This window comes from Dendrobates tinctorius, unplaced genomic scaffold, assembly GCF_039654945.1.
Source record: "Dendrobates tinctorius isolate UK_male_01 unplaced genomic scaffold, ASM3965494v1 ptg000475l, whole genome shotgun sequence".
NCBI lineage: Eukaryota > Metazoa > Chordata > Amphibia > Anura > Dendrobatidae > Dendrobates > Dendrobates tinctorius.
The window spans coordinates 1,239,702-1,265,523 of NW_027362137.1; the positions used below are offsets into that span (position 1 = coordinate 1,239,702).

General features: G+C 47.2%; 1 protein-coding gene across 2 annotated transcripts in view; it reads left to right on the top strand.

The window, feature by feature from the left end:
- The window catches only part of CBS (cystathionine beta-synthase), a 98,333-nt gene extending 75,182 nt beyond the window's left edge, over positions 1 to 23,151 (top strand). For both annotated transcript variants that reach the window (XM_073564708.1, XM_073564707.1), the window contains exons 6-16: positions 16,092 to 16,226; positions 16,436 to 16,505; positions 16,805 to 16,896; positions 17,196 to 17,321; positions 21,004 to 21,088; positions 21,201 to 21,306; positions 21,401 to 21,478; positions 21,816 to 21,950; positions 22,140 to 22,248; positions 22,361 to 22,445; positions 22,839 to 23,151. In XM_073564708.1, coding sequence (XP_073420809.1) covers positions 16,092 to 16,226; positions 16,436 to 16,505; positions 16,805 to 16,896; positions 17,196 to 17,321; positions 21,004 to 21,088; positions 21,201 to 21,306; positions 21,401 to 21,478; positions 21,816 to 21,950; positions 22,140 to 22,248; positions 22,361 to 22,445; positions 22,839 to 22,996 — 1,179 coding nt within the window. In that variant the 3' untranslated portion in view covers positions 22,997 to 23,151. The remainder of the gene's footprint in view (positions 1 to 16,091; positions 16,227 to 16,435; positions 16,506 to 16,804; positions 16,897 to 17,195; positions 17,322 to 21,003; positions 21,089 to 21,200; positions 21,307 to 21,400; positions 21,479 to 21,815; positions 21,951 to 22,139; positions 22,249 to 22,360; positions 22,446 to 22,838) is intronic.
- Positions 23,152 to 25,822: the final 2,671 nt, after the last annotated feature.

Here is a 25,822-nt window from a genome sequence, read left to right on the forward strand (position 1 = left end):
TCTGATTTCTCCTATTTCTGCTCTGAAATGAAGCACTTAACCTTTTTAAACTGTGTTAATTTTGTTTGGCAGAACAGGGGTTAATCGGCCAAGTTGGGAGCCCTTGGAGTCTGGGCTCTCAACTGAGCACAGTTAGCCAGTCCTATCCCCTATATAATCTCGGTCCTGACTTACACACCTTGTCAGAGCTAACTTATGCTGCATGGCTGGGAGTATAGTTAGTAGTTATATGAGGAGTTTGGTGGGTTTATCTGTGACTGTTGCTTGGTTTAGCGAGTGTGATAATTCCCTTTCTTCTCCTATATTGATTTTTCCCATCCTCCACTTCCCGGTGCATTCCTCTCTTATATGTGTGTATGCCTGGTATTTTCCGTTTCCCCTGTTCGTGTTACCTTGTTAGTCTGGTTAGTGAACAGCGGTGCACAAATACTCCCCTCTTCACTAGGTGGGGGAAGGGTACAGACGGAGGGCAGATTCAGGAGATAAGACAAGGTACGTGGCCGCGGCATCTTCACCATCAGAAGGAATCCAGGGAATAGGGCGAGCTAGGGGTGGGCATACTAGTGTTGGGGACCGGGAAGGAGACAATGGTTCCGGGTTACCCGAAAAGAGTCGTGACATTTATTTTAGAACTTTTTGGTATGACAGAAACCTGGCATTTTAACAAGGGTGTGTGGACAAAGTCTATATGGTACATGTGGTGGGTACACACTGCTCCACACTGTATGTTGGCTCTCTGGGTGTATGGTACATGGGGCAGGCACGAGCTGCTCCACGGTGTATGTAGGCTCTTTGGGTGTGTTACATGGGGTGGGCACACACTTCTCCACGGTGTATGTAGGCTCTTTAGGTGTGGTACATGGGGTGGTCACACACTGCTCCACGGTGTATGTAGGCTCTTTAGGTGTGGTACATGGGGTGGTCACACACTGCTCCACGGTGTATGTAGGCTCTTTGGGTGTGTTACATGGGGCAGGCACGAGCTGCTCCACGGTGTATGTAGGCTCTTTAGGTGTGGTACATGGGGTGGGCACGAGCTGCTCCACGGTGTATGTAGGCTCTTTGGGTGTGGTACATGTGGCAGGCACACACTGCTCCACACTGTATGTAGGCTCTTTAGGTGTGGTACATGGGGTGGGCACGAGCTGCTCCACGCTGTATGTAGGCTCTTTGGGTGTGGTACATGGGGTGGGTACACACTGCTCCATGGTGTATGTAGGCTCTTTGGGTGTGGTACATGGGGTGGGCACACTGCTCCACGTTGTATGTAGGCTCTTTGGGTGTGGTACATGGGGCAGGCACACAGTGCTCCACGCTGTATGTAGGCTCTTTAGGTGTGGTACATGGGGTGGGCACACACTGCTCCACACTGTATGTTGGCTCTTTAGGTGTGGTACATGGGGTGGGCACACACTGCTCCACACTGTATGTTGGCTCTCTGGGTGTGGTACATGGGGCAGGCACGAGCTGCTCCGCGATGTATGTAGGCTCTTTGGGTGTGTTACATGGGGCAGGCACGAGCTGCTCCACGGTGTATGTAGGCTCTTTGGGTGTGGTACATGGGGTGGGCACACACTGCTCCACACTGTATGTTGGCTCTCTGGGTGTGGTACATGGGGCGGGCACACACTGCTCCACACTGTATGTTGGCTCTCTGGGTGTGGTATATGGGGCAGGCACGAGCTGCTCCACGGTGTATGTAGGCTCTTTGGGTGTGGTACATGGGGCAGGCACGAGCTGCTCCACGGTGTATGTAGGCTCTTTGGGTGTGGTACATGGGGTGGGCACACACTGCTCCACGGTGTATGTAGGCTCTTTGGGTGTGTTACATGGGGTGGGCACACACTTCTCCACGGTGTATGTAGGCTCTTTAGGTGTGGTACATGGGGTGGTCACACACTGTTCCACGGTGTATGTAGGCTCTTTGGGTGTGTTACATGGGGCAGGCACGAGCTGCTCCACGGTGTATGTAGGCTCTTTAGGTGTGGTACATAGGGTGGGCACGAGCTGCTCCACGGTGTATGTAGGCTCTTTGGGTGTGGTACATGTGGCAGGCACACACTGCTCCACGCTGTATGTAGGCTCTTTAGCTGTGGTACATGGGGTGGGCACGAGCTGCTCCACGCTGTATGTAGGCTCTTTGGGTGTGGTACATGGGGTGGGTACACACTGCTCCATGGTGTATGTAGGCTCTTTGGGTGTGGTACATGGGGTGGGCACACTGCTCCACGTTGTATGTAGGCTCTTTGGGTGTGGTACATGGGGCAGGCACACAGTGCTCCACGCTGTATGTAGGCTCTTTAGGTGTGGTACATGGGGTGGGCACACACTGCTCCACGGTGCATGTAGGCTCTTTGGGTGTGGTGCATGGGGTGGGCACGAGCTGCTCCACGGTGTATGTAGGCTCTTTGGGTGTGGTACATGGGGCGGGCACGAGCTGCTCCACGGTGTATGTAGGCTCTTTGGGTGTGGTACATGGGGCGGGCACGAGCTGCTCCACACTGTATGTAGGCTCTTTGGGTGTGGTACATGGGGTGGGCACACACTGCTCCACGCTGTATGTAGGCTCTTTAGGTGTGGTACATGGGGTGGGCACACACTGCTCCACGCTGTATGTAGGCTCTTTAGGTGTGGTACATGGGGTGGGCACACACTGCTCCACGCTGTATGTAGGCTCTTTGGGTGTGGTACATTGGGCGGGCACGAGCTGCTCCACGGTGTATGTAGGCTCTTTGGGTGTGGTACATGGGGTGGGCACGAGCTGCTCCACACTGTATGTAGGCTCTTTGGGTGTGGTACATGGGGTGGGCACACACTGCTCCACGCTGTATGTAGGCTCTTTGGGTGTGGTACATGGGGTGGGCACACACTGCTCCACGCTGTATGTAGGCTCTTTAGGTGTGGTACATGGGGTGGGCACACACTGCTCCACGCTGTATGTAGGCTCTTTAGGTGTGGTACATGGGGTGGGCACACACTGCTCCACAATGTATGTTGGCTCTCTGGGTGTTGTACATGGGGCAGGCACGAGCTGCTCCACGCTGTATGTAGGCTCTTTGGGTGTGGTACATGGGGTGGGCACACACTGCTCCACGCTGTATGTAGGCTCTTTGGGTGTGGTACATGGGGCGGGCACGAGCTGCTCCACGCTGTATGTAGGCTCTTTGGGTGTGGTACATGGGGTGGGCACACACTGCTCCACGTTGTATGTAGGCTCTTTGGGTGTGGTACATGGGGCAGACACAAGCTGCTCCACGCTGTATGTAGGCTCTTTGGGTGTGTTACTTGGGGTGGGCACACAATGCTCCACGCTGTCTGTAGGCTCTTTGGGTGTGGTACATGGGGTGGGTACACACTGCTCCACGCTGTATGTAGGCTCTTTGGGTGTGGTACATGGGGTGGGCACGAGCTGCTCCACTGTGTATGTAGACTCTCTGGGTGTGGTACATGGGGCAGGCACGAGCTGCTCCACGGTGTATGTAGGCTCTTTGGGTGTGGTACATGGGGCAGGCATGAGCTGCTCCACGGTGTATGTAGGCTCTTTGGGTGTGGTACATGGGGCGGGACGAGCTGCTCCACGGTGTATGTAGGCTCTTTGGGTGTGGTACATGGGGCAGGCACGAGCTGCTCCACGGTGTATGTAGGCTCTTTGGGTGTGGTACATGGGGCAGGCACGAGCTGCTCCACACTGTATGTAGGCTCTTTGGGTGTGGTACATGGGGCAGGCACGAGCTGCTCCATGGTGTATGTAGGCTCTTTGGGAGTGGTACATGGGGCAGGCATGAGCTGCTCCACGGTGTATGTAGGCTCTTTGGGTGTGGTACATGGGGCAGGCACGAGCTGCTCCACGGTGTATGTAGGCTCTTTGGGTGTGGTACATGGGGCAGGCACGAGCTGCTCCACGCTGTGTGTAGGCTCTTTGGGTGTGGTACATGGGGCAGGCACGAGCTGCTCCACGGTGTATGTAAGCTCTTTGGGTGTGGTACATGGGGCAGGCACGAGCTGCTCCACGGTGTATGTAGGCTCTTTGGGTGTGGTACATGGGGTGGGCACACACTGCTCCACGCTGTATGTAGGCTCTTTGGGTGTGGTACATGGGGTGGGCACACACTGCTCCACGCTGTATGTAGACTCTTTGGGTGTGGTACATGGGGCGGGCAAGAGCTGCTCCACGGTGTATGTAGGCTCTTTGGGTGTGGTACATGGGGCGGTCACGAGCTGCTCCACGCTGTATGTAGGCTCTTTGGGTGTGGTACATGGGGCGGGCAAGAGCTGCTCCACGGTGTATGTAGGCTCTTTGGGTGTGGTACATGGGGCGGGCATGAGCTGCTCCACGCTGTATGTAGGCTCTTTCGGTGTGGTACATGGGGCGGGCAAGAGCTGCTCCACGGTGTATGTAGGCTCTTTGGGTGTGGTACATGGGGCGGGCATGAGCTGCTCCACGCTGTATGTAGGCTCTTTGGGTGTGGTACATGGGGCAGGCACGAGCTGCTCCACGCTGTATGTAGGCTCTTTGGATGTGGTACATGGGGTGGGCACGAGCTGCTCTACGCTGTATGTAGGCTCTTTGGGTGTGGTACATGGGGCAGGCTCGAGCTGCTCCACGCTGTATGTAGGCTCTTTGGGTGTGGTACATGGGGTGGGCACTGTAAAATAATGCATATCCTGTAAAATATTCAGGACTAGTTACCAGATAAAAATATAGTGGTTTATTTGGATTCTTCCATCAAAGAAAGGTTATTACAGAAAAACAGGTGAATAAAAATAGGTGAAAGAGAAATTGTCCATTGTTCTAGCAGCATGTATTCTTCTTTCTCTCCGGGAACCCACATGGCAAATGGCGTCTGTCTCTCTGTTCGACTTCTTCGTACTAAAGTAACATACCAGCTGTTGAGTTATGTCATCTTGCGTCTGTCTCTCATGATGGTGAGGGAAGAAGAGAGCGACCTCTACAGTTAGCCATGAATTATATACGTCTCCTAAAGCACGTGGTCTCTACATATATGGAGCTGTCTTTCTACCATGAGCCAAGCTTAAAAATAGCCTATGTCGTGTAAGCTAAAGCAATGTACAGAACTGGGTGTAATAAGAAATTAACGGATTATTAATATTTAACAATTCCCCCTTTTGAGGGAGACAGACATTAATTGGAACCCTCAAATATAACGATCTTTTTTCTTCTTTTCTTCTTCTTTGACAAAATAATTTAATATTAATAATAATAATAATAATAATATTAGATTACCGTTATAAGTACTCAATGACATAATTGATGTGAATTCATGTTATGGTAAGCCGTGAACAATATTCATATAAAATATGTATAATTATACTTCCCTAAGTCTAAATTGAAGCATCTCAGGTCCAGTCATCATCATCTGATGTCATCTGGTCTTCATTTTGATGTCTTCTGTCTTCTTCTTGGTTCTTTTAAAAATACAGTTTTCTTATAGCATATAGATGTGTTGTGTATCAAATCACAGTCCATAATTTAGAATGTTAATACGAAAACAAAGTCTATGCAGCTTTAATATCTGTGCAGTGTCATCTTTAAAAACCTGGGCTTATATTGGCTCGCCTTGGATATTCTGGAATCCTCCATCGGTACTGGTCTTTGAACAGGTGTGACGTCTTTGGTCAGCAAAGCAAGGGTTAAAATGACTCTTCCTTGCTAAACATAGCACCATAACCAGTCCTTGTCCTAATGCACAGGACATATGTCAGGGTTGTAGCTTCCTGATAATTACCTTCATTGTTCACCAGCTTTCATCAAAGCTTTTCAGGTGATTGAAAACCTCTGGAACTTGATAAGAACGTGATAACACCTTTCATCTCAGCATCATAGGATCATCGTCCTCTGGTTGTCAGGTTAGACACTTTAATCGTGACTGTCAGTGGTGGATACTGCACTTGTAATTAACATAGTCTATTACTCAGTAATCATAGCTTTGTTACCTTCTGGGATTTCTGGATCGCGGCATTCTTCTTCTTGCAACTGATAAAAATCAATGAAGTTTAGAAATGTGAAAAGTCTTTATTAACATAATTTCAGTATCTTGCTTGAAGTCTTCATTCCCTATTCTCTACCAAATCTGGTAATTTCCCTATCCCATAATATCACAGCGTACCATAGCAATCAGTAATATCCATATAATTATTATCAGAATTTGTACTGTATATGGATTTCAATATTTGAAATAATAAACCAATAATAAGTGATAATACATTATTATCCATTTTTTTCATGTGATAGAACATTTTTATGTCATAGGTGTAATTACCTTTTTCAACCCATAGGTGTCACTGTGTTTTATGTAACCAGTGTTTTCATCTTTATTAATAAGGAATATATTTATTATACTAATAATATGTAGGAATGTATAGCCATGAACCAAAATAAGAATATATGAGTGAGCGAATGAATGAATAAAAGAATTGTTGCATATAACTCAGAAGTGAAACATTTTCCTTAGTAATAGAACCATATAATTGCTATATTTAATGAAGCAATATTCTCAGTAGATATTACTTTACTAAATATTGGTGAAAGAATTAAAAATAATGAAAAATAAGAATGAAAAATAAGAATAAGAATAAGGCCTTTATGTTGATGCAGAGTAGTTATGTCTTCAGTAACATATACCCTTAATATTTCCATGATCTGGATTATTTCATAATTGTCATAAACTTGTGTTATCAAAATATTCAAATCATGCAACTTTGCATATAATTCCTCTTAGTGTAAAGAAATGACTCCTTATAATACTTGTTATTATACCCAATACTTATACCATTGTACCTTATTAATATTTTTTCCTATTAAAATGTGTGAAGAAGAGGTATTAATCAAATGTGATTATGTAGTCAGGATAAAAAACATATTTCCCCCTTAATACCAAAAAATATTGTTTCATGAAATAATTCATTTATCAAAACCAAAATTAAAAATAATTAATGTATAAATTATGTGAATTTATACCTGCTTATACCATTATTTGTCTGAAGATGTGTAACCATCAAAATTAATTTGAATATCATAAAATTATCCTTTGGAAAAAATTAATTTAAATGTAACACACTTGGACAGAGAAGAAAGGTCCACTATTCCCAGATGCAGCTGGTGAATACCAGGCTCTGTGCTGGTGCCTGTTTAAAAGAGCTAAAGCTGATAAGGAAAGAATAGATTTTCTTACTAAACTATTTTCTATTTTGTTGTGCGATTGCACTTATCCACAATTAACTAAATCAAGAAATAATAATTACTATAGAAATACAGAAATATATGTTGTATAGATAATATTTCATTATGTATCCTAATATTCTAATAATCTAACTGATCTGCATATTTCCTCCTAAAGATAAAAGCTTTTGGGGTTTTTTTTTTTTTTTTTTTCATGCATTCAGGATCCTGAGGTCTCACAAACGTATCACATTACTCGCTCAGCAGCTGCTCATACACTCAGTCTCTGTCACTCAGACTGTGTCACATATTAACTTTAATACACGTATTTTAACCCAAATTATCCTAATTATCAATGCATTGTAAACTATTTCAATTTAGTCTCTTAATATTTCTTTGAATATTCCCCAAATACACATGACATAAATATATATGTATAGCTATACTTGACATTTAGGCCTGGAAAAAATTCCATTGCTTTGCAAAAGACCCCCTTTAAAATTCTTTTCCTAAGGAACAGGGACATAGTATACTGGTATGGTATACTTATTATTAGAACAAGGTTGAAATTTTCACCTGTTGAGGTTGTCATTCAAACCATGCAGTAAAAAAAACACACACCCAGAACATTTTAAAAAGCAATTAGTTATTTCCTTTTAAGGGTTAGATATATAAAATCATGCAATTATTGCAACATCCTGTGTAAATAAAGACATAAATCCTTGGAAGAGAATTTTTCTCGATTAAGTCCTGCTTTGAAATGAAAATTCTAAGGAAACATAAAAAATAAGGTTAATATCATATAATTCTAAATATTATTACTGATGTAGATTTTAATTTTCATTAAAAAATACAGTTCTACTATTTCTACTTCTACAAACACTCTATATATATACTGTATGACTATGTATATATCCACAAACCATAAAACTACAGGATTATACTCTATAACTCACTAATTGTATAACACTGTTACACAATATATATATTACTTTTTCTAACCAATTCCTACACCCATACTTATTTCTCTGCAAAAAAATATCCTGAAAGGTTCTTGCCATTTTAAAGCTAATAGATTCTTGGAGCAGAGTATTCAGTTTACAGGCCATGATGTCACTCACCACCTGCTTCTGTCTGTTAAATTCGGCCATCTTTGTTACAGAAAGAAAATCAGAACTCATCATTTTTCTTAATTCAATTTGTGTCTTTTCGGTGTTCTTTTGCATCATTCCATATGGTTTATAACAAACATGTGATTTTCTTTTTCTTTCTTCGTAGATTTGATTTTGGGGAAAGCTCATTTTAGAAGGTTTTGCTAATACAGGCTTCTGATAAGATTTTACTCTGCCTGTCTTTCCAAAATTAGCACAATTTACTTTCCTTTCACGATTCTCGTGTTTTCTGGCAAAATCGAGGGATTGCGCACATTCAAACAAAGAATCTTTTTGTGACGCAATAACACGAGATGCAGGATTTAGAAACCAAAATTTGCTTACAAAATTCCTTATGAGGGACGGTGTTTTGACATTCTCACTCAGCATTTTGTACAAACGTTCATATATGGACATGAACGTAAAAATACATTCCTTCCGACCAATCCTTAATTTTTGAAGAATATCAATATCTGGATGATTTTCATTTGATGAACAAAAAATGAGAATTTTTAATCTGTCCTTATCAGTTAAATTCTCATGTGTCTCACCAGATAACTTTAAAGACAATCTCCTTGCAAAATTTACAGGGATCCACATTTTGAACAACTGATTCTTCTCCTCGTTAGATAAATCAAATTTTCCAGAACAACTTTCAAAGATCTCAGAGTTTCTATAAACATCTATTTTGTTGTCATAAGCAGGAATTATTTGGCATATCTTTATCAAATCCTTCCTCACACTAATTCGGATTTGGGCCTGTGAGTCTTCTATTTTTAGTGGTACGTCTTTCCCTTGTACGTCCTCTACGTCAGTTCTGAAGTCTCCTCCTACTTCTCCATCTTCTGCAAGGTCACCTTCAATGACTGTTACTACTTGTAACTGTTTCTCCACATTACAGTGAATCTCGGGAATATCACTATCCTCTACACAATCATTTTTAGATTTCTCTGACACAGATCTATGAAATATATCTACCATCTGTAGAATATTTTTTTAATCTCTCTCTTTCTCTATTGAAAAACTTAGAATCTAACCTCTGATTCTCGAGTTCACACTCGGCATATAAACTTAACCATAAAACTTCTGAATTAGAATTGTCTACAGACTTAAATTTCAATTTACTCTGCTTAGCAAGACAATTAATGACATCCATTTTATCTTACCTTGAAATGTCTCAGCTCCTTTGATGGACAACGCTGGGTTCCTGTCTTCACACGTCTGGCTTAGGTCTGGTACTTTTGGCACTTGTAGTACTTCTCAATCTATCTGGTACTTCTTACTTCTAGGTTCTATGTGATTCTTGTAAGTAGTGGAATTCCCGATAACTTACACATATGATTTGACATTAGCAAAGTCCAATCCCCCGTGTGTGCAAGTTGAGGGAAATCCGCAAAAAAGTACAAAAATTCAGATCTGGCTGGCTCTCCAATGTAAAATAATGCATATCCTGTAAAATATTCAGGACTAGTTACCAGATAAAAATATAGTGGTTTATTTGGATTCTTCCATCAAAGAAAGGTTATTACAGAAAAACAGGTGAATAAAAATAGGTGAAAGAGAAATTGTCCATTGTTCTAGCAGCATGTATTCTTCTTTCTCTCCGGGAACCCACATGGCAAATGGCGTCTGTCTCTCTGTTCGACTTCTTCGTACTAAAGTAACATACCAGCTGTTGAGTTATGTCATCTTGCGTCTGTCTCTCATGATGGTGAGGGAAGAAGAGAGCGACCTCTACAGTTAGCCATGAATTATATACGTCTCCTAAAGCACATGGTCTCTACATATATGGAGCTGTCTTTCTACCATGAGCCAAGCTTAAAAATAGCCTATGTCGTGTAAGCTAAAGCAATGTACAGAACTGGGTGTAATAAGAAATTAACGGATTATTAATATTTAACAGGCACACACTGCTCCACGCTGTATGTAGGCTCTTTGGGTGTGGTACATGGGGCAGGCACGAGCTGCTCCACGCTGTATGTAGGCTCTTTGGGTGTGGTACATGGGGTGGGCACGAGCTGCTCCACGCTGTATGTAGGCTCTTTGGGTGTGGTACATGGGGTGGGCACGAGCTGCTCCACGCTGTATGTAGGCTCTTTGGGTGTGGTACATGGGGTGGGCACACACTGCTCCACGCTGTATGTAGGCTCTTTGGGTGTGGTACATGGGGTGGGCTCGAGCTGCTCCACGCTGTATGTAGGCTCTTTGGGTGTGGTACATGGGGTGGGCACACACTGCTCCACGCTGTATGTAGGCTCTTTGGGTGTGGTACATGGGGCAGGCACGAGCTGCTCCACGCTGTGTGTAGGCTCTTTGGGTGTGGTACATGGGGCAGGCACGAGCTGCTCCACGGTGTATGTAAGCTCTTTGGGTGTGGTACATGGGGCAGGCACGAGCTGCTCCACGGTGTATGTAGGCTCTTTGGGTGTGGTACATGGGGTGGGCACACACTGCTCCACGCTGTATGTAGGCTCTTTGGGTGTGGTACATGGGGTGGGCACACACTGCTCCACGCTGTATGTAGGCTCTTTGGGTGTGGTACATGGGGCAGGCACGAGCTGCTCCACGCTGTGTGTAGGCTCTTTGGGTGTGGTACATGGGGCAGGCACGAGCTGCTCCACGGTGTATGTAAGCTCTTTGGGTGTGGTACATGGGGCAGGCACGAGCTGCTCCACGGTGTATGTAGGCTCTTTGGGTGTGGTACATGGGGTGGGCACACACTGCTCCACGCTGTATGTAGGCTCTTTGGGTGTGGTACATGGGGTGGGCACACACTGCTCCACGCTGTATGTAGACTCTTTGGGTGTGGTACATGGGGCGGGCAAGAGCTGCTCCACGGTGTATGTAGGCTCTTTGGGTGTGGTACATGGGGTTGGGCACACACTGCTCCACGCTGTATGTAGGCTCTTTGGGTGTGGTACATGGGGCAGGCACGAGCTGCTCCACGCTGTATGTTGGCTCTTTGGGTGTGGTACATGGGGCAGGCTCGAGCTGCTCCACGCTGTATGTAGGCTCTTTGGGTGTGGTACATGGGGTGGGCACGAGCTGCTCTACGCTGTATGTAGGCTCTTTGGGTGTGGTACATGGGGCAGGCTCGAGCTGCTCCACGCTGTATGTAGGCTCTTTGGGTGTGGTACATGGGGTGGGCACACACTGCTCCACGCTGTATGTAGGCTCTTTGGGTGTGGTACATGGGGCAGGCACGAGCTGCTCCACGCTGTATGTAGGCTCTTTGGGTGTGGTACATGGGGTGGGCACGAGCTGCTCCACGCTGTATGTAGGCTCTTTGGGTGTGGTACATGGGGTGGGCACGAGCTGCTCCACGCTGTATGTAGGCTCTTTGGGTGTGGTACATGGGGTGGGCACACACTGCTCCACGCTGTATGTAGGCTCTTTGGGTGTGGTACATGGGGTGGACTCGAGCTGCTCCACGCTGTATGTAGGCTCTTTGGGTGTGGTACATGGGGTGGGCACACACTGCTCCACGCTGTATGTAGGCTCTTTGGGTGTGGTACATGGGGCAGGCACGAGCTGCTCCACGCTGTATGTTGGCTCTTTGGGTGTGGTACATGGGGCAGGTTCGAGCTGCTCCACGCTGTATGTAGGCTCTCTGGGTGTGGTACATGGGGCAGGCACGAGCTGCTCCACGCTGTATGTAGGCTCTTTGGGTGTGGTACATGGGGTGGGCACGAGCTGCTCCACGCTGTATGTAGGCTCTTTGGGTGTGGTACATGGGGTGGGCACGAGCTGCTCCACGCTGTATGTAGGCTCTTTGGGTGTGGTACATGGGGTGGGCACACACTGCTCCACGCTGTATGTAGGCTCTTTGGGTGTGGTACATGGGGTGGGCACACACTGCTCCACGCTGTATGTAGGCTCTCTGGGTGTGGTACATGGGGCAGGCTCGAGCTGCTCCACGCTGTATGTAGGCTCTTTGGGTGTGGTACGTGGGGCAGGCACGAGCTGCTCCACGCTGTATGTAGGCTCTCTGGGTGTGGTACATGGGGCAGGCACGAGCTGCTCCACGCTGTATGTAGGCTCTTTGGGTGTGGTACATGGGGTGGGCACGAGCTGCTCCACGCTGTATGTAGGCTCTTTGGGTGTGGTACATGGGGTGGGCACGAGCTGCTCCACGCTGTATGTAGGCTCTTTGGGTGTGGTACATGGGGTGGGCACACACTGCTCCACGCTGTATGTAGGCTCTTTGGGTGTGGTACATGGGGTTGGGCACACACTGCTCCACGCTGTATGTAGGCTCTTTGGGTGTGGTACATGGGGCAGGCACGAGCTGCTCCACACTGTATGTAGGCTCTTTGGGTGTGGTACATGGGGCAGGCTCGAGCTGCTCCACGCTGTATGTAGGCTCTTTGGGTGTGGTACATGGGGCAGGCTCGAGCTGCTCCACGCTGTATGTAGGCTCTTTGGGTGTGGTACATGGGGCAGGCACGAGCTGCTCCACGCTGTATGTAGGCTCTTTGGGTGTGGTACATGGGGCAGGCACGAGCTGCTCCACGCTGTATGTAGGCTCTTTGGGTGTGGTACATGGGGCAGGCACGAGCTGCTCCACGCTGTATGTAGGCTCTCTGGGTGTGGTACATGGGGCAGGCACGAGCTGCTCCACGCTGTATGTAGGCTCTTTGGGTGTGGTACATGGGGGGGGGCACGAGCTGCTCCACGCTGTATGTAGGCTCTTTGGGTGTGGTACATGGGGCGGGCACGAGCTGCTCCACGCTGTATGTAGGCTCTTTGGGTGTGGTACATGGGGCAGGCACGAGCTGCTCCACGCTGTATGTAGGCTCTTTGGGTGTGGTACATGGGGCAGGCACGAGCTGCTCCACGCTGTATGTAGTCTCTTTGGGTGTGGTACATGGGGCAGGCACGAGCTGCTCCACGCTGTATGTAGGCTCTTTGGGTGTGGTACATGGGGCAGGCACGAGCTGCTCCACGCTGTATGTAGGCTCTTTGGGTGTGGTACATGGGGCAGGCACGAGCTGCTCCACGCTGTATGTAGGCTCTTTGGGTGTGGTACATGGGGCAGGCACGAGCTGCTCCGCGCTGTATGTAGTCTCTTTGAGTGTGGTACATGGGGCAGGCACGAGCTGCTCCACGCTGTATGTAGGCTCTTTGGGTGTGGTACATGGGGTGGGCACGAGCTGCTCCACGCTGTATGTAGGCTCTTTGGGTGTGGTACATGGGGCAGGCACGAGCTGCTCCACGCTGTATGTAGGCTCTTTGGGTGTGGTACATGGGGCAGGCACGAGCTGCTCCACGCTGTATGTAGGCTCTTTGGGTGTGGTACATGGGGCAGGCACGAGCTGCTCCACGCTGTATGTAGGCTCTTTGGGTGTGGTACATGGGGCAGGCACGAGCTGCTCCACGCTGTATGTAGGCTCTTTGGGTGTGGTACATGGGGTGGGCACGAGCTGCTCCACGCTGTATGTGGTCTTTTTGTAGACAAGGAAATAAGAAAAGTTCCAGCCTCCAAGATAATACATTTTTATTCCAAAATGTAGATATAAGATTCCATACACCGCTTTCTCCCCATATGCAGATGGCTGTGTGTCGGGCACTGAGTCAGCTACGCGTTTCGATCCTTGGTGGATCTTTTTCACAGCTGAAAAATTAGTGACATGCCGCAAGTCTTATATTTAAGGACTAATATGGCATGATCATTCTGTGTGGCTGAGTTGCGATGTCACATCGCTGTATACGTGTATTCCGCACAGTTTAGCCATGGAAGCGTTAAAGTTTTCTCTAGTCCATTTGAGCAATTATTCGGAAGATCTTATCACTTTTCTGTTACAGGTGGTTCATTTTCTTTTGAAACACAATTTTTTTTCGATGGTACAATTTATTTGCAGAAATCAGGAGTTCCTATGGGAGCGAAATCCTCCCCATCGCTCGCCAATCTAACAATGGCATATTGGGAAAAACAATTTATATATTCGGTGGAAAATCCATTTGTGCAGAGCATTCACTGGTATGGTAGACACATTGACGACACCCTGATCATTTGGGAGGGGGATGTGGCTACCATACCAGTTTTCGTGGAATATCTCTATTCTAATACTTATAACATAAAATTTACCTATAAAACGGATAAAACTCCTGTATCTCTTTTAGATCTAGAACTATGGGGTATTGAAGGGCAGAATATTATGTCCAACACGTACTGTAAACCCATCTCCGGGAGCACGATATTGCCTGCACGCAGCGGACACCCTAAACATGTCATCAGGTCTATTCCCACAGGAGAACATAGAAGACTAAAGAGAAACTGCACGGATAACCAAACTAAAAAGAAAGAATTTGCTGAATTGCATCAAAAACTGAAAAAACTCGGTTATCCAAACTGGATGTTGAAAAGAGCGGAGAGGATTGCAGAGAAAAAGGTCAGAGCAAAGAAAATCATGAAAATAAAAGTGATACAAATAAAAAACCTTTCTTAGTCTGGAGTATAGCCTTCAATTTTGATAAAATAAAAAAAAAAAATTTAAAAAATGTACCAATTCTGTACGAGGATGGCGTTTTGCCAAAACTTCTAGAATCGGGTACCAATGACATTGCTAGACGGGCTCCCACTATTGGGGATTTGGTTTGTCCGCGTTTTTTCTCATCAGCACCTGTCATAAATAATTGACTGAAAACTACAGGGTTTTTCAAGTGCGGCTCAGAAAAGTGCAAAATTTGCAAATATTCACATAAAATAAGTTCAATAATTCAGCCAATGCTCAAACATTCAGCATTAAACAGTTTATTACCTGCAATACTGAGACTGCGGTATATAAAATATACTGCGATAAAGGCAACTTGTCATACATGGGCTGCACAACAAGAAAGCTAGAAACTCGCATGGTAGAGCACACCAGGGACGTGGAAAACTACAAATAATAGAGTGACACACTGGCGCTAGTCCACTTGGCCCAGAAGAAAAAATTGGGTGTTCCCAGATGCTGCTGGTGATTGACAGGTTCTGTGCGAATACCTGCTAAAGAGACAAGCTTAAAATAGTAATTACACCGCACTATACTGGGAAAGTCTCTCCTAGTACAGCGCGGTGTAATTACTATTTTAAGAATACAAATATGCGCAATATATCCGTGGCCTGGAAACCTTTCCGGACACAACATAATGGTCATTTAGAAACTGTCAATTGTCGGAATCGAAGGTGTTAAAGGCTCCAGACGTGGAGGAGATAGTCGGCTCCTCACAACAGAAGCGCTCTGGGTCCTATATTTAGGCTCCAGGTGTCCCAGCGGGCTAAACAAAAGAAACCAAATCATGTATTATTATTATTTCTGTATTTTAATGAAGTCGTATGACGCAATCTTGCATTATGTAGACAAATGCGTGCAGGACCTGTCAATGTAACCGTGTGACAGCAGCTGTCATTTCTGTTGGTCCTTGAAAAATGTAAGACTTGCGGCATGTCACTAATTTTTCAGCTGTGAAAAAGATCCACCAAGGATCGAAACGCGTAGCTGACTCAGTGCCCAACACACAGCCATCTGCATATGGGGAGAAAGCGGTGTATGCAATCTTATGTCTACATTTTGGAATAAAAGTCTATTCTCCTGGAGGCTGGAACTTTTCTCCTTTCCTTGTCTACAATCCACTTTCGTTTGGATCCAGACGAGGTTCCGTGTTGGTTGGAGGCTCCGGCTGTGCTTGGTGCGCTGGCTAGGGCATTTTTTCAGCCCGCTTTATATGTGTGCATATTCATGTGGTCTTTTTACAGGGCTGTAATCTTTTCTTCGCAGGTAGACGTTCTCCGTGCTCTGGGAGCAGAGATTGTCCGCACTCCAACCAGCGCCCGTTTTGATTCCCCGGAGTCACACGTCGGGGTTGCTTGGAGACTAAAGAACGAGATCCCCAATTCTCACATCCTGGATCAGGTATTTGGACAGACAGGTTGGCTGTAGAGGATGATGATCGGCGGGCAGAGCTAGGCTCAGCACTGGTCATGTCAGGATAGACGAGCAGGCTATGCTCTGTGGGGCACTGAAGATCGGCCGTACCATTGGGTGGAGTATGAGGCCTCTCGTGTCTGTCGTTGTATGGTACTTGGACCATTATAGCTTATGCTCCTCTCCTTGTCATCTAGTACCGGAACGCCAGCAATCCTCTCGCTCACTATGATAGTACCGCAGAGGAAATTATCCAGCAGTGTGATGGTAAGTGGGATGCGGGGTGGTGGTATACAGCGACCGTTACCTGCACCAACAAGTGATGGCTTCAGTTATCCTGGTATGTAAAGGCTGGGCTCCGTATGAGACCTAGAAAGTCCACCCACTGTCTAGACATCTCTGGCTTGTGGGGTGACTGGCCTAACATGGCAGGCTCCGGCAGACAGTGAGTGATCTCTGCAGGCAATGCGGTGTGGAACATGGAGATCTTGTGTTCTGATGTTCAGGCATCTGCTAAGGGGGTGATACAGGCAGGATAATCAGCTATGATCCCTGTCTCTACGCAGGACGCGTGGAGATGGTGGTGGTTGGCGCTGGAACTGGAGGGACAATTACTGGGCTTGCACGAAAACTGAAGGAAAAGTGTCCAAACTGCAAGGTGAGGAGGATGAATGTCACGAGTGCTGCGCTCATCTGATATCTAGGACGCAAAGCAACCAAAGTTTTACTGTGGTCCTCAGACTAAAAAAAAGGTTGTACCCCCCGCCCCCCCTTCCCGATCTAGATGAAGTAACACCAATGCTGCCCCAGATGAGAAATGCTCATGCATGGCAGTGTATCGATTCCCATATGGTCCCCACTGCCTGCGTTATTGATACTTCTCTTTACATGACTTGTAAAGTTATGGGACCTATACTGGAGGCTTGGATAAAACTGGTGTCTTCCTCATCTTACTAGGTGGTCGGGGTGGATCCAGAAGGGTCAATTCTAGCTGAGCCTGAGGCGCTGAACCAAACAGAAAAGACGGGATATGAGGTGGAAGGGATCGGATATGACTTCATTCCCACTGTGCTGGACCGAACGGTATGAGATCATACATATCTTGTTGATGACATAGCGTGGGTTAACGAACCAATAGCTGTTAAGTTATTGATCATAGTAATCTGCAGCGGCGGATGAGCCACTGTACAGCTGGTGGCCGTAGTGCTCTGAAGTGGTGGATTAGTTGGTGAATCTGATCTGTGGAGGAGTAACTGGAGAATTGGTGATCTGCAACAGGGTAGATGGCGAATCAATGATCTTGGTGGTCTGTGGCAGGTTAGTTGGAATATCGGTGATCATCGTGATCTGCAGCTGTAGGGGAGTAGCTAGAATATCAGTGATCGTACTGATCTGCACTGTGGAGGAGTAGCTGGGATGTCGGTGATCGTAGTGATCTGCACTGTGGAAGAGTAGCTGGGATATCGGTGATCGTAGTGATCTGCACTGTGGAAGAGTAGCTGGGATATCGGTGATCGTGACCTGCACTGTGGAGGAGTAGCTGGAATGTCGGTGATCGTAGTGATCTGTAGCTGTGGAGGAGTAGCTGGAATATCGGTGATCGTAGTGATCTGCAGCTGTGGAAGAGTAGCTGGGATATCGGTGATCGTAGTGATCTGCACTGTGGAGGAGTAGCTGGGATATCGGTGATCGTAGTGATCTGCACTGTGGAAGAGTAGCTGGGATATCGGTGATCGTAGTGATCTGCACTGTGGAGGAGTAGCTGGGATATCGGTGATCGTAGTGATCTGCACTGTGGAGGAGTAGCTGGGATATCGGTGATCGTAGTGATCTGCACTGTGGAGGAGTAGCTGGGATATCGGTGATGGTAGTGATCTGCATTGTGGAGGAGAAGCTGTAATATCCGTGATCGTAGTGATCTGCACTGTGGAGGAGTAGCTGGAGTATCGGCGATCGTAGTGATCTGCATTGTGGAGGAGAAGCTGGAGTATCGGCGATCGTAGTGATCTGCATTGTGGAGGAGAAGCTGGAGTATCAGTGATCGTAGTGATCTGTACTGTGGAGGAGTAACTGGGATATCGGTGATCGTAGTGATCTGCACTGTGGAGGAGTAGCTGGCATATCGGTGATGGTAGTGATCTGCATTGTGGAGGAGTAGCTGGAATATCAGTGATCGTAGTGATCTGCACTGTGGAGGAGAAGCTGGAATATCAGTGATCGTAGTGATCTGCATTGTGGAGGAGTAGCTGGAATAGCGGTGATCGTAGTGATCTGCACTGTGGAGGAGTAGCTGGAATAGCGGTGATCGTAGTGATCAGCACTGTGGAGGAGTAGCTGGGATATCTGTGATCGTAGTGATCTGCACTGTGGAGGAGTAGCTGGGATATCTGTGATCGTAGTGATCTGCACTGTGGAGGAGTAGCTGGGATATCGGTGATCGTAGTGATCTGCACTGTGGAGGAGTAGCTGAGATATCCGTGATGGTAGTGATCTGCATTGTGGAGGAGTAGCTGGGATATCGGCGATCGTAGTGATCTGTACTGTGGAGGAGTAGCTGGGATATCGGCGATCGTAGTGATCTGCACTGTGGAGGAGTAGCTGGAATAGCGGCGATCGTAGTGATCTGCATTGTGGAGGAGAAGCTGGAGTATCGGCGATCGTAGTGATCTGCATTGTGGAGGAGAAGCTGGAGTATCAGTGATCGTAGTGATCTGCACTGTGGAGGAGTAACTGGGATATCGGTGATCGAAGTGATCTGCACTGTGCAGGAGTAGCTGGCATATCGGTGATGGTAGTGATCTGCATTGTGGAGGAGTAGCTGGAATATCAGTGATCGTAGTGATCTGCATTGTGGAGGAGTAGCTGGGATATCGGTGATGGTAGTGATCTGCATTGTGGAGGAGTAGCTGGAATATCAGTGATGGTAGTGATCTGCATTGTGGAGGAGTAGCTGGGATATCGGTGATGGTAGTGATCTGCTTTGTGGAGGAGTAGCTGGGATATCGGTGATGGTAGTGATCTGCAGCTGTGGAGGAGTAGCTGGAATAGCGGTGATCGTAGTGATCTGCATTGTGGAGGAGTAGCTGGAATATCAGTGATCATAGTGATCTGCACTGTGGAGGAGTAGCTGGGATATCGGTGATCGTAGTGATCTGCACTGTGGAGGAGTAGCTGGGATATCGGTGATGGTAGTGATCTGCATTGTGGAGGAGTAGCTGGAATATCAGTGATCGTAGTGATCTGCATTGTGGAGGAGTAGCTGGGATATCGGTGATGGTAGTGATCTGCATTGTGGAGGAGTAGCTGGAATATCAGTGATGGTAGTGATCTGCATTGTGGAGGAGTAGCTGGGATATCGGTGATGGTAGTGATCTGCATTGTGGAGGAGTAGCTGGGATATCGGTGATGGTAGTGATCTGCATTGTGGAGGAGTAGCTGGGATATCGGTGATGGTAGTGATCTGCACTGTGGAGGAGTAGCTGGAATAGCGGTGATCGTAGTGATCTGCACTGTGGAGGAGTAGCTGGAATAGCGGTGATCGTAGTGATCTGCACTGTGGAGGAGTAGCTGGGATATCTGTGATCGTAGTGATCTGCACTGTGGAGGAGTAGCTGGAATAGCGGTGATCGTAGTGATCTGCACTGTGGAGGAGAAGCTGGAGTATCGGTGATCGTAGTGATCTGCACTGTGGAGGAGTTGCTGGGATATTGGTGATCGTAGTGATCTGCACTGTGGAGGAGTAGCTGGGATATCGGTGATCGTAGTGATCTGCACTGTGGAGGAGTTGCTGGGATATCGGTGATCATAGTGATCTGCAGCTGTGGAGGAGTAGCTGGGATATCGGTGATCGTAGTGATCTGCACTGTGGAGGAGTTGCTGGGATATCTGTGATCGTAGTGATCAGCACTGTGGAGGAGTAGCTGGGATATCTGTGATCGTAGTGATCTGCACTGTGGAGGAGTAGCTGGGATATCTGTGATCGTAGTGATCTGCACTGTGGAGGAGTAGCTGGGATATCGGTGATCGTAGTGATCTGCAGCTGTGGAGGAGTAGCTGGGATTTCGGTGATCGTAGTGATCTGCACTGTGGAGGAGTAGCTGGAATAGCGGTGATCGTAGTGATCTGCACTGTGGAGGAGTAGCTGGAATAGCGGTGATCGTAGTGATCTGCACTGTGGAGGAGTAGCTGGAATAGCGGTGATCGTAGTGATCTGCACTGTGGAGGAGTAGCTGGGATATCGGTGATGGTAGTGATCTGCACTGTGGAGGAGTAGCTGGGATATCGGTGATCGTAGTGATCTGCACTGTGGAGGAGTAGCTGGAATAGCGGTGATGGTAGTGATCTGCACTGTGGAGGAGTAGCTGGGATATCGGTGATCGTAGTGATCTGCACTGTGGAGGAGTAGCTGGAATATCCGTGATCGTAGTGATCTGCACTGTGAAGGAGTAGCTGGAATAGCGGTGATCGTAGTGATCTGCACTGTGGAGGAGTAGCTGGAATAGCGGTGATCGTAGTGATCTGCACTGTGGAGGAGTAGCTGGAATAGCGGTGATCGTAGTGATCTGCATTGTGGAGGAGTAGCTGGGATATCGGTGATCGTAGTGATCTGCACTGTGGAGGAGTAGCTGCAGAATCCTGATTGACCAGATGGAGTATCAGTGATCGTAGTGATCTGCAGCTGTGGAGGTGGTGTCAGCTATGGTTATCTCTGGGCAGGACAGCGTGATCTTGTTTGAGCCGACATTCCTGCTTCTGTATCTGGCAGGTGGTTGATAAATGGTACAAGTCAAACGATGAAGAGTCTTTCTCTATGGCCCGAGCACTGATCAAGGAGGAAGGACTGCTGTGTGGTGAGTTAGTGCTGAACAGTAGTGCCATGATAATGTGGGTCACACTGTTGGCGAATGATCATGTTAGTCGTCCTCTGCTAATGAGTGGTGATGAGGACTTTTTCTCTGGCAGGTGGCAGTTCTGGCAGTGCCATGAGTGTAGCTGTGAATGCTGCACAAGAGCTGGAAGAAGGCCAGAGATGTGTGGTGATCCTGCCGGACTCCGTGAGGAATTACATGTAAGGTTCTGAGATGTCCATGATGCCACCGGGTATTGCACTACATCTACTGGGGCAGATGGGAAAATCACTAACACATTTTATTTCTTGTCAGGTCCAAGTTCCTTAGTGATAAATGGATGACTCAGAAACAATTCCTTAAGGTGGAGGAGCTGGAGGGCAGTAAACCCTGGTAAGAGTAGGCGCCATCTTTTCCTTTTAGGCCCTCCAGGATAATTTGGTCTGATCTGTGTTATCGTCTGTGGACTGTAATACTCCTTGTGTTTATACCTCTGCATCGGCTTGTTAGCTCCCAACTTATTGGACATGTTTGAGAAGAGCACACAGGAGATCTTATCATGTTGTCATCCAGTATGAAGTTCCTGCTCTCATTGATAAATCCACCAATGTGCATTGTAGCCTTCCATGGTTGAGCTAGTATCACACTTGTTGTGTAGCGCACGATGCAGCCATGCGCCCGATTGTCACTTCCCACATCTACTGTATATTCCATCACTTGTCACCCTCAGGTGGTGGAACGTCAAGGTTTCGTCATTATCTCTTTCTGCTCCCTTGACCGTCCTCCCAACAGTCAGCTGCAACCAGACAATCCAGCTCCTCCGAGAAAAAGGTTTTGACCAAGTTCCCATCGTGTCCGAGTCGGGGTGAGTTGCGGCACACCCCAAGTCCAGCTCTGTTTGTACTCTGGGTTAGGACTAGTATAACTTTTCTTGTTCTCCCAGATTGCGCCTTCCTCTCCTCTAGATGACCGTGCATTGCTCTTGTCATTTCTACCACCACCCTTGGTGGCGATGCGTCTTCTAACTATTCAGGCCTGTGTTTATATCTTGCAGGTTAGTGCTTGGCATGGTGACCCTTGGGAATATGCTGTCATCGGTGTTGGCTGGGAAGGTGAAATCCTCAGATCCTGTTGCCAAAGTCATTTACAAGCAATTTACGCAGGTACAGTGGGGTCACTTGTATCAGAAATTGGAGACCTGACAGATTGCTGGTGCAGAGCCTTTTATGTCTACCCATTCGGTAGTCTGTGTCCATGACCATCTCTCTGTTCTAGGTGCACCTCATGGACAATCTGGGGAAACTTTCCCGCATCCTGGAGACAGATCACTTCGCTCTTGTAGTTCATGAGCAAATTCAGTGTAAGTCGCTGCACGGTTCCTGCCTCTGTTCTTTCTTACCTCATTTATTTAGTTATTTATTTATTTTGCCTTTTATTCCTACCCTACAACAAAAAGTTCCTGGGGAAAAAAAAACTTGAGACATATTTGTGACAATTTTCAACAGCTCCTACAAAGTCTGCAAAACTGTGATGACAGAGCTTGGGGAAAGCCTGCCCAACCAAGTCACGAGAAGTCTACCTTATGCCAGAAATGTTACTCCGGTCAGGAGTCGCTATAAGATTTCTTGTGAAGGTGTAATCCATTAAGTGTTGTGCATCTTACAACAGCGCGCCCATCATTAACACTGGCATAACCGACGCCAGCCTGAATTAATCGGCTCTACGTTTCTAAGTTTGGGCTGTCTCTCAGCAGATCACAACGATGGCTCCTCCAGTAAGAAGCAGATGGTCTTTGGGGTAGTCACTGCTATTGATCTCCTAAACTTTGTGACGCGTGAGCGGGAACGGCGAGTCAGTGAATCCAGTGACCGGGACCCAAGTGAAAGGACCAGACACTTCAGCGCTTCTTAGATTGAAGAAGTGAGATAATCCAGTGCTGTCCGGTGTCTTGCATCACGAAGGAGGAAACATTACTGCATGAAGGTCAACTTTAATTTCATGTTACATAATGATTGCTTTTTGTATTTTATGGAAAAAGCGCTGAATCAATAAATGACGTTACATCAGTGGTGCTCTGTGTACCCTGTGTCTCTGGGGCCATTACTGGTATTGTGCTTTTCTGTTCAGCGCTCTGTGTACCCTGCGTTGCTATGTCTCTTTGGTGTCATCGTGCTCCTCTGTTGTTTGCACCGTTCTGATCGTTTATGGGTATTTCTACAGTCTCCCTGTATGCAGGATGGATTTAATTGACCATTATTGGTTAAATGAGAATGGTGTTTTTTTGTTTGTTTTTTTTACACCAGAGTCATTCATTAAAAAAAAAAAAAAAAAAAGAGAAAAAATTACACGAGACCTGTTACAAGAATTAGGGTGTATCAGATAAATTCTCATGGTGATCTGCTGTGAAGCCGCAAAGCTTGAACTGCGGCGACCTCATCACTGGCGTTTTCCCATGGTGCTGAGGTCACCACAGTTAATCCCTGCTGGGCACGCAGCCTCAGTAACCGGGCGGTAACCTCGATGACGTCACTGACGCTGTGCTCATAGCAGCTCATTCACCAGTGGTTCTCAGCCTGGACAGTTGCACCTTGTCACCATCCAGGTTTAAAATTAATTATCCCCCAGACATGTATTACGGCGTGTAACAGAACGACGAGACAGGTAAGGTATGTTTTTTTTTATTTGTTTGTTTTTGTTTTTTTAGTTTAATTACTGGAGATCGAGGGCTTCGGTGGAGTAGGCGTTTAAAACACAGTTTTCCATTTTTATTTAGTCTTATTTCAAATATAGGACTTTATTCTGGCTGTGTCTTTATTTACAATATAAGTATAGGATTACTAATGGATGTGTGTCTTACAGACGCCTCTCTGTTACTATCCAGTGGGCTTGATGTCACCTTACAATACAAAGGTGACATCAACCCCACAAATATTAACCCCACTTGCCACCGCAACATGGCAAGTGGGAAGAGCCGGGCAAATTGGTGCATCAAATAGATGTGCCTTTTCTGGGCGGCTGGGGGGGCAGTATCCATGGCCCCTTACCAGCCTGAAAATACCAGCCCCCAGCTGTGAGTTTTGCCTGGCTGGTTGTAAAAAATGGGAAGGGACCCCACGCCGGTTTTATTATTTACAGCGCAGGAGCCAGATGATGAATACTCCCATCAGCCGCTCCTGCTCTCACGGTTAGTGGCAGCAGACGTAGGCTGATGGGAGTAATTGTCCTATCAGCTGCCTGCTGTCATTGTTCTCATAGTAACAGTTATCAAGACCAAAAAAAGACATTTGTCCATCCAGGTCAGCCTATATTCCGTCAGAATAAATCCTCAGATCTACGTCACTCTAAAGAACCTAATCACTGTAAGATACAATATTGTTACACTCCAGGAAGACATCCAGGCCTCTCCTGAACCCCTCGACTGAGTTCGCCATCACCACCTCCTCAGGCAAGGAATTCCAGATTCTCACTGCTCTAACAGTAAAAAATCCTCTTCTATGTTGATGGAAAAACCTTCTCTCCTCCAGACGCAGAGAATGCCTCCTTGTGACCGTCACCTTCCTTAGTATAAACAGATCCAGTACTCTTTGTGGTCTGTAACGGGGTCTACCAAGCTGGGGTACCACCCCGTGTTTTCGGAGGTCTGCTCTGCATTGGCTGGAGTCTGAAAGAATGACGCTGGCTGGAATTCCTTGGTTACATGGGCGCATATAAAAGATCACTGCTTCTCCACGTATTTCCAGTCTGACAGCACTTTACTCACAGGACACAGAATATATCACACAGATACAGAGGGCAGGCCAATAGAAAAGCGGCAGGCCAGACATACATTACAAAAGCCGCAGGTGGCCGGAGCCTGCCGATGTTTACTGTGGGAATTACAAAGGTGGGGGGAGGGCGGACAAAAGGAGAATATCGTGTCCCCTCTGCCCAGGGGCGCAGCCTGTGAGCTGAGGCATTAGGAACATGCATCTCACATAGAACCTATTATACATACATATAACTGCACAACATATTCTGGGTGCTGAGTGGTTCTGTAGCCCGTAACACAGCTCCCCCTTTTCAGCGATGCGATCGGCATACACAGTCTGATCCTCAACGGATCGGTTTGGGGATGACCGAAGGTTATGGGGTTGGTACAAGTTCCGTTTGTCGACTTAGTCCATCGGCGTTACCGTTTTGTTTGCCGGGTCTGTGGTGGATGGTGAAGTCCAGAGGTTATAGGGATAAACTCCTCCGGAGACCCGAGTAAGCCAGACTAGGGGATTATGGTCCGTTAGGAGGGAAAACTGTCGTCCATACAAATATGGTTGCAACTTCACCAGGCACTCCTCGATGGCCGCATAGCTTCACGGGGCAGTAGTTTCCGACTCAGGTAAGCTACCGGGTGTTCTTGGCCGTCCGGCCCGACTTGGCTCAGTACTGCCCCCAATCCAAACATAGAAGCGTCTGTGTGAACCAGGAAACGTTTAGTTGGATCGGGTGCGGCCAATACAGGGGTATTGGTGAGGGCGTCCTTTAGTTGGCGGAAGGCTTCCTCACACTCTGAGGTCCAGGTTACCGGGCGGGGTTGGTTCTTATGGGTCAGATCAGTGAGGGGCTTGGCTACGCTGCTGTAATTGGGAACGAATTTCCTGTAATACCCCGCTGTCCCTAGAAACGCCATGACCTGGGTTTTAGTGCGTTGGATGGGCCATTTGGCTATGGCCTCAATCTTGGCTGGTTATGGTCGCTGTTTCC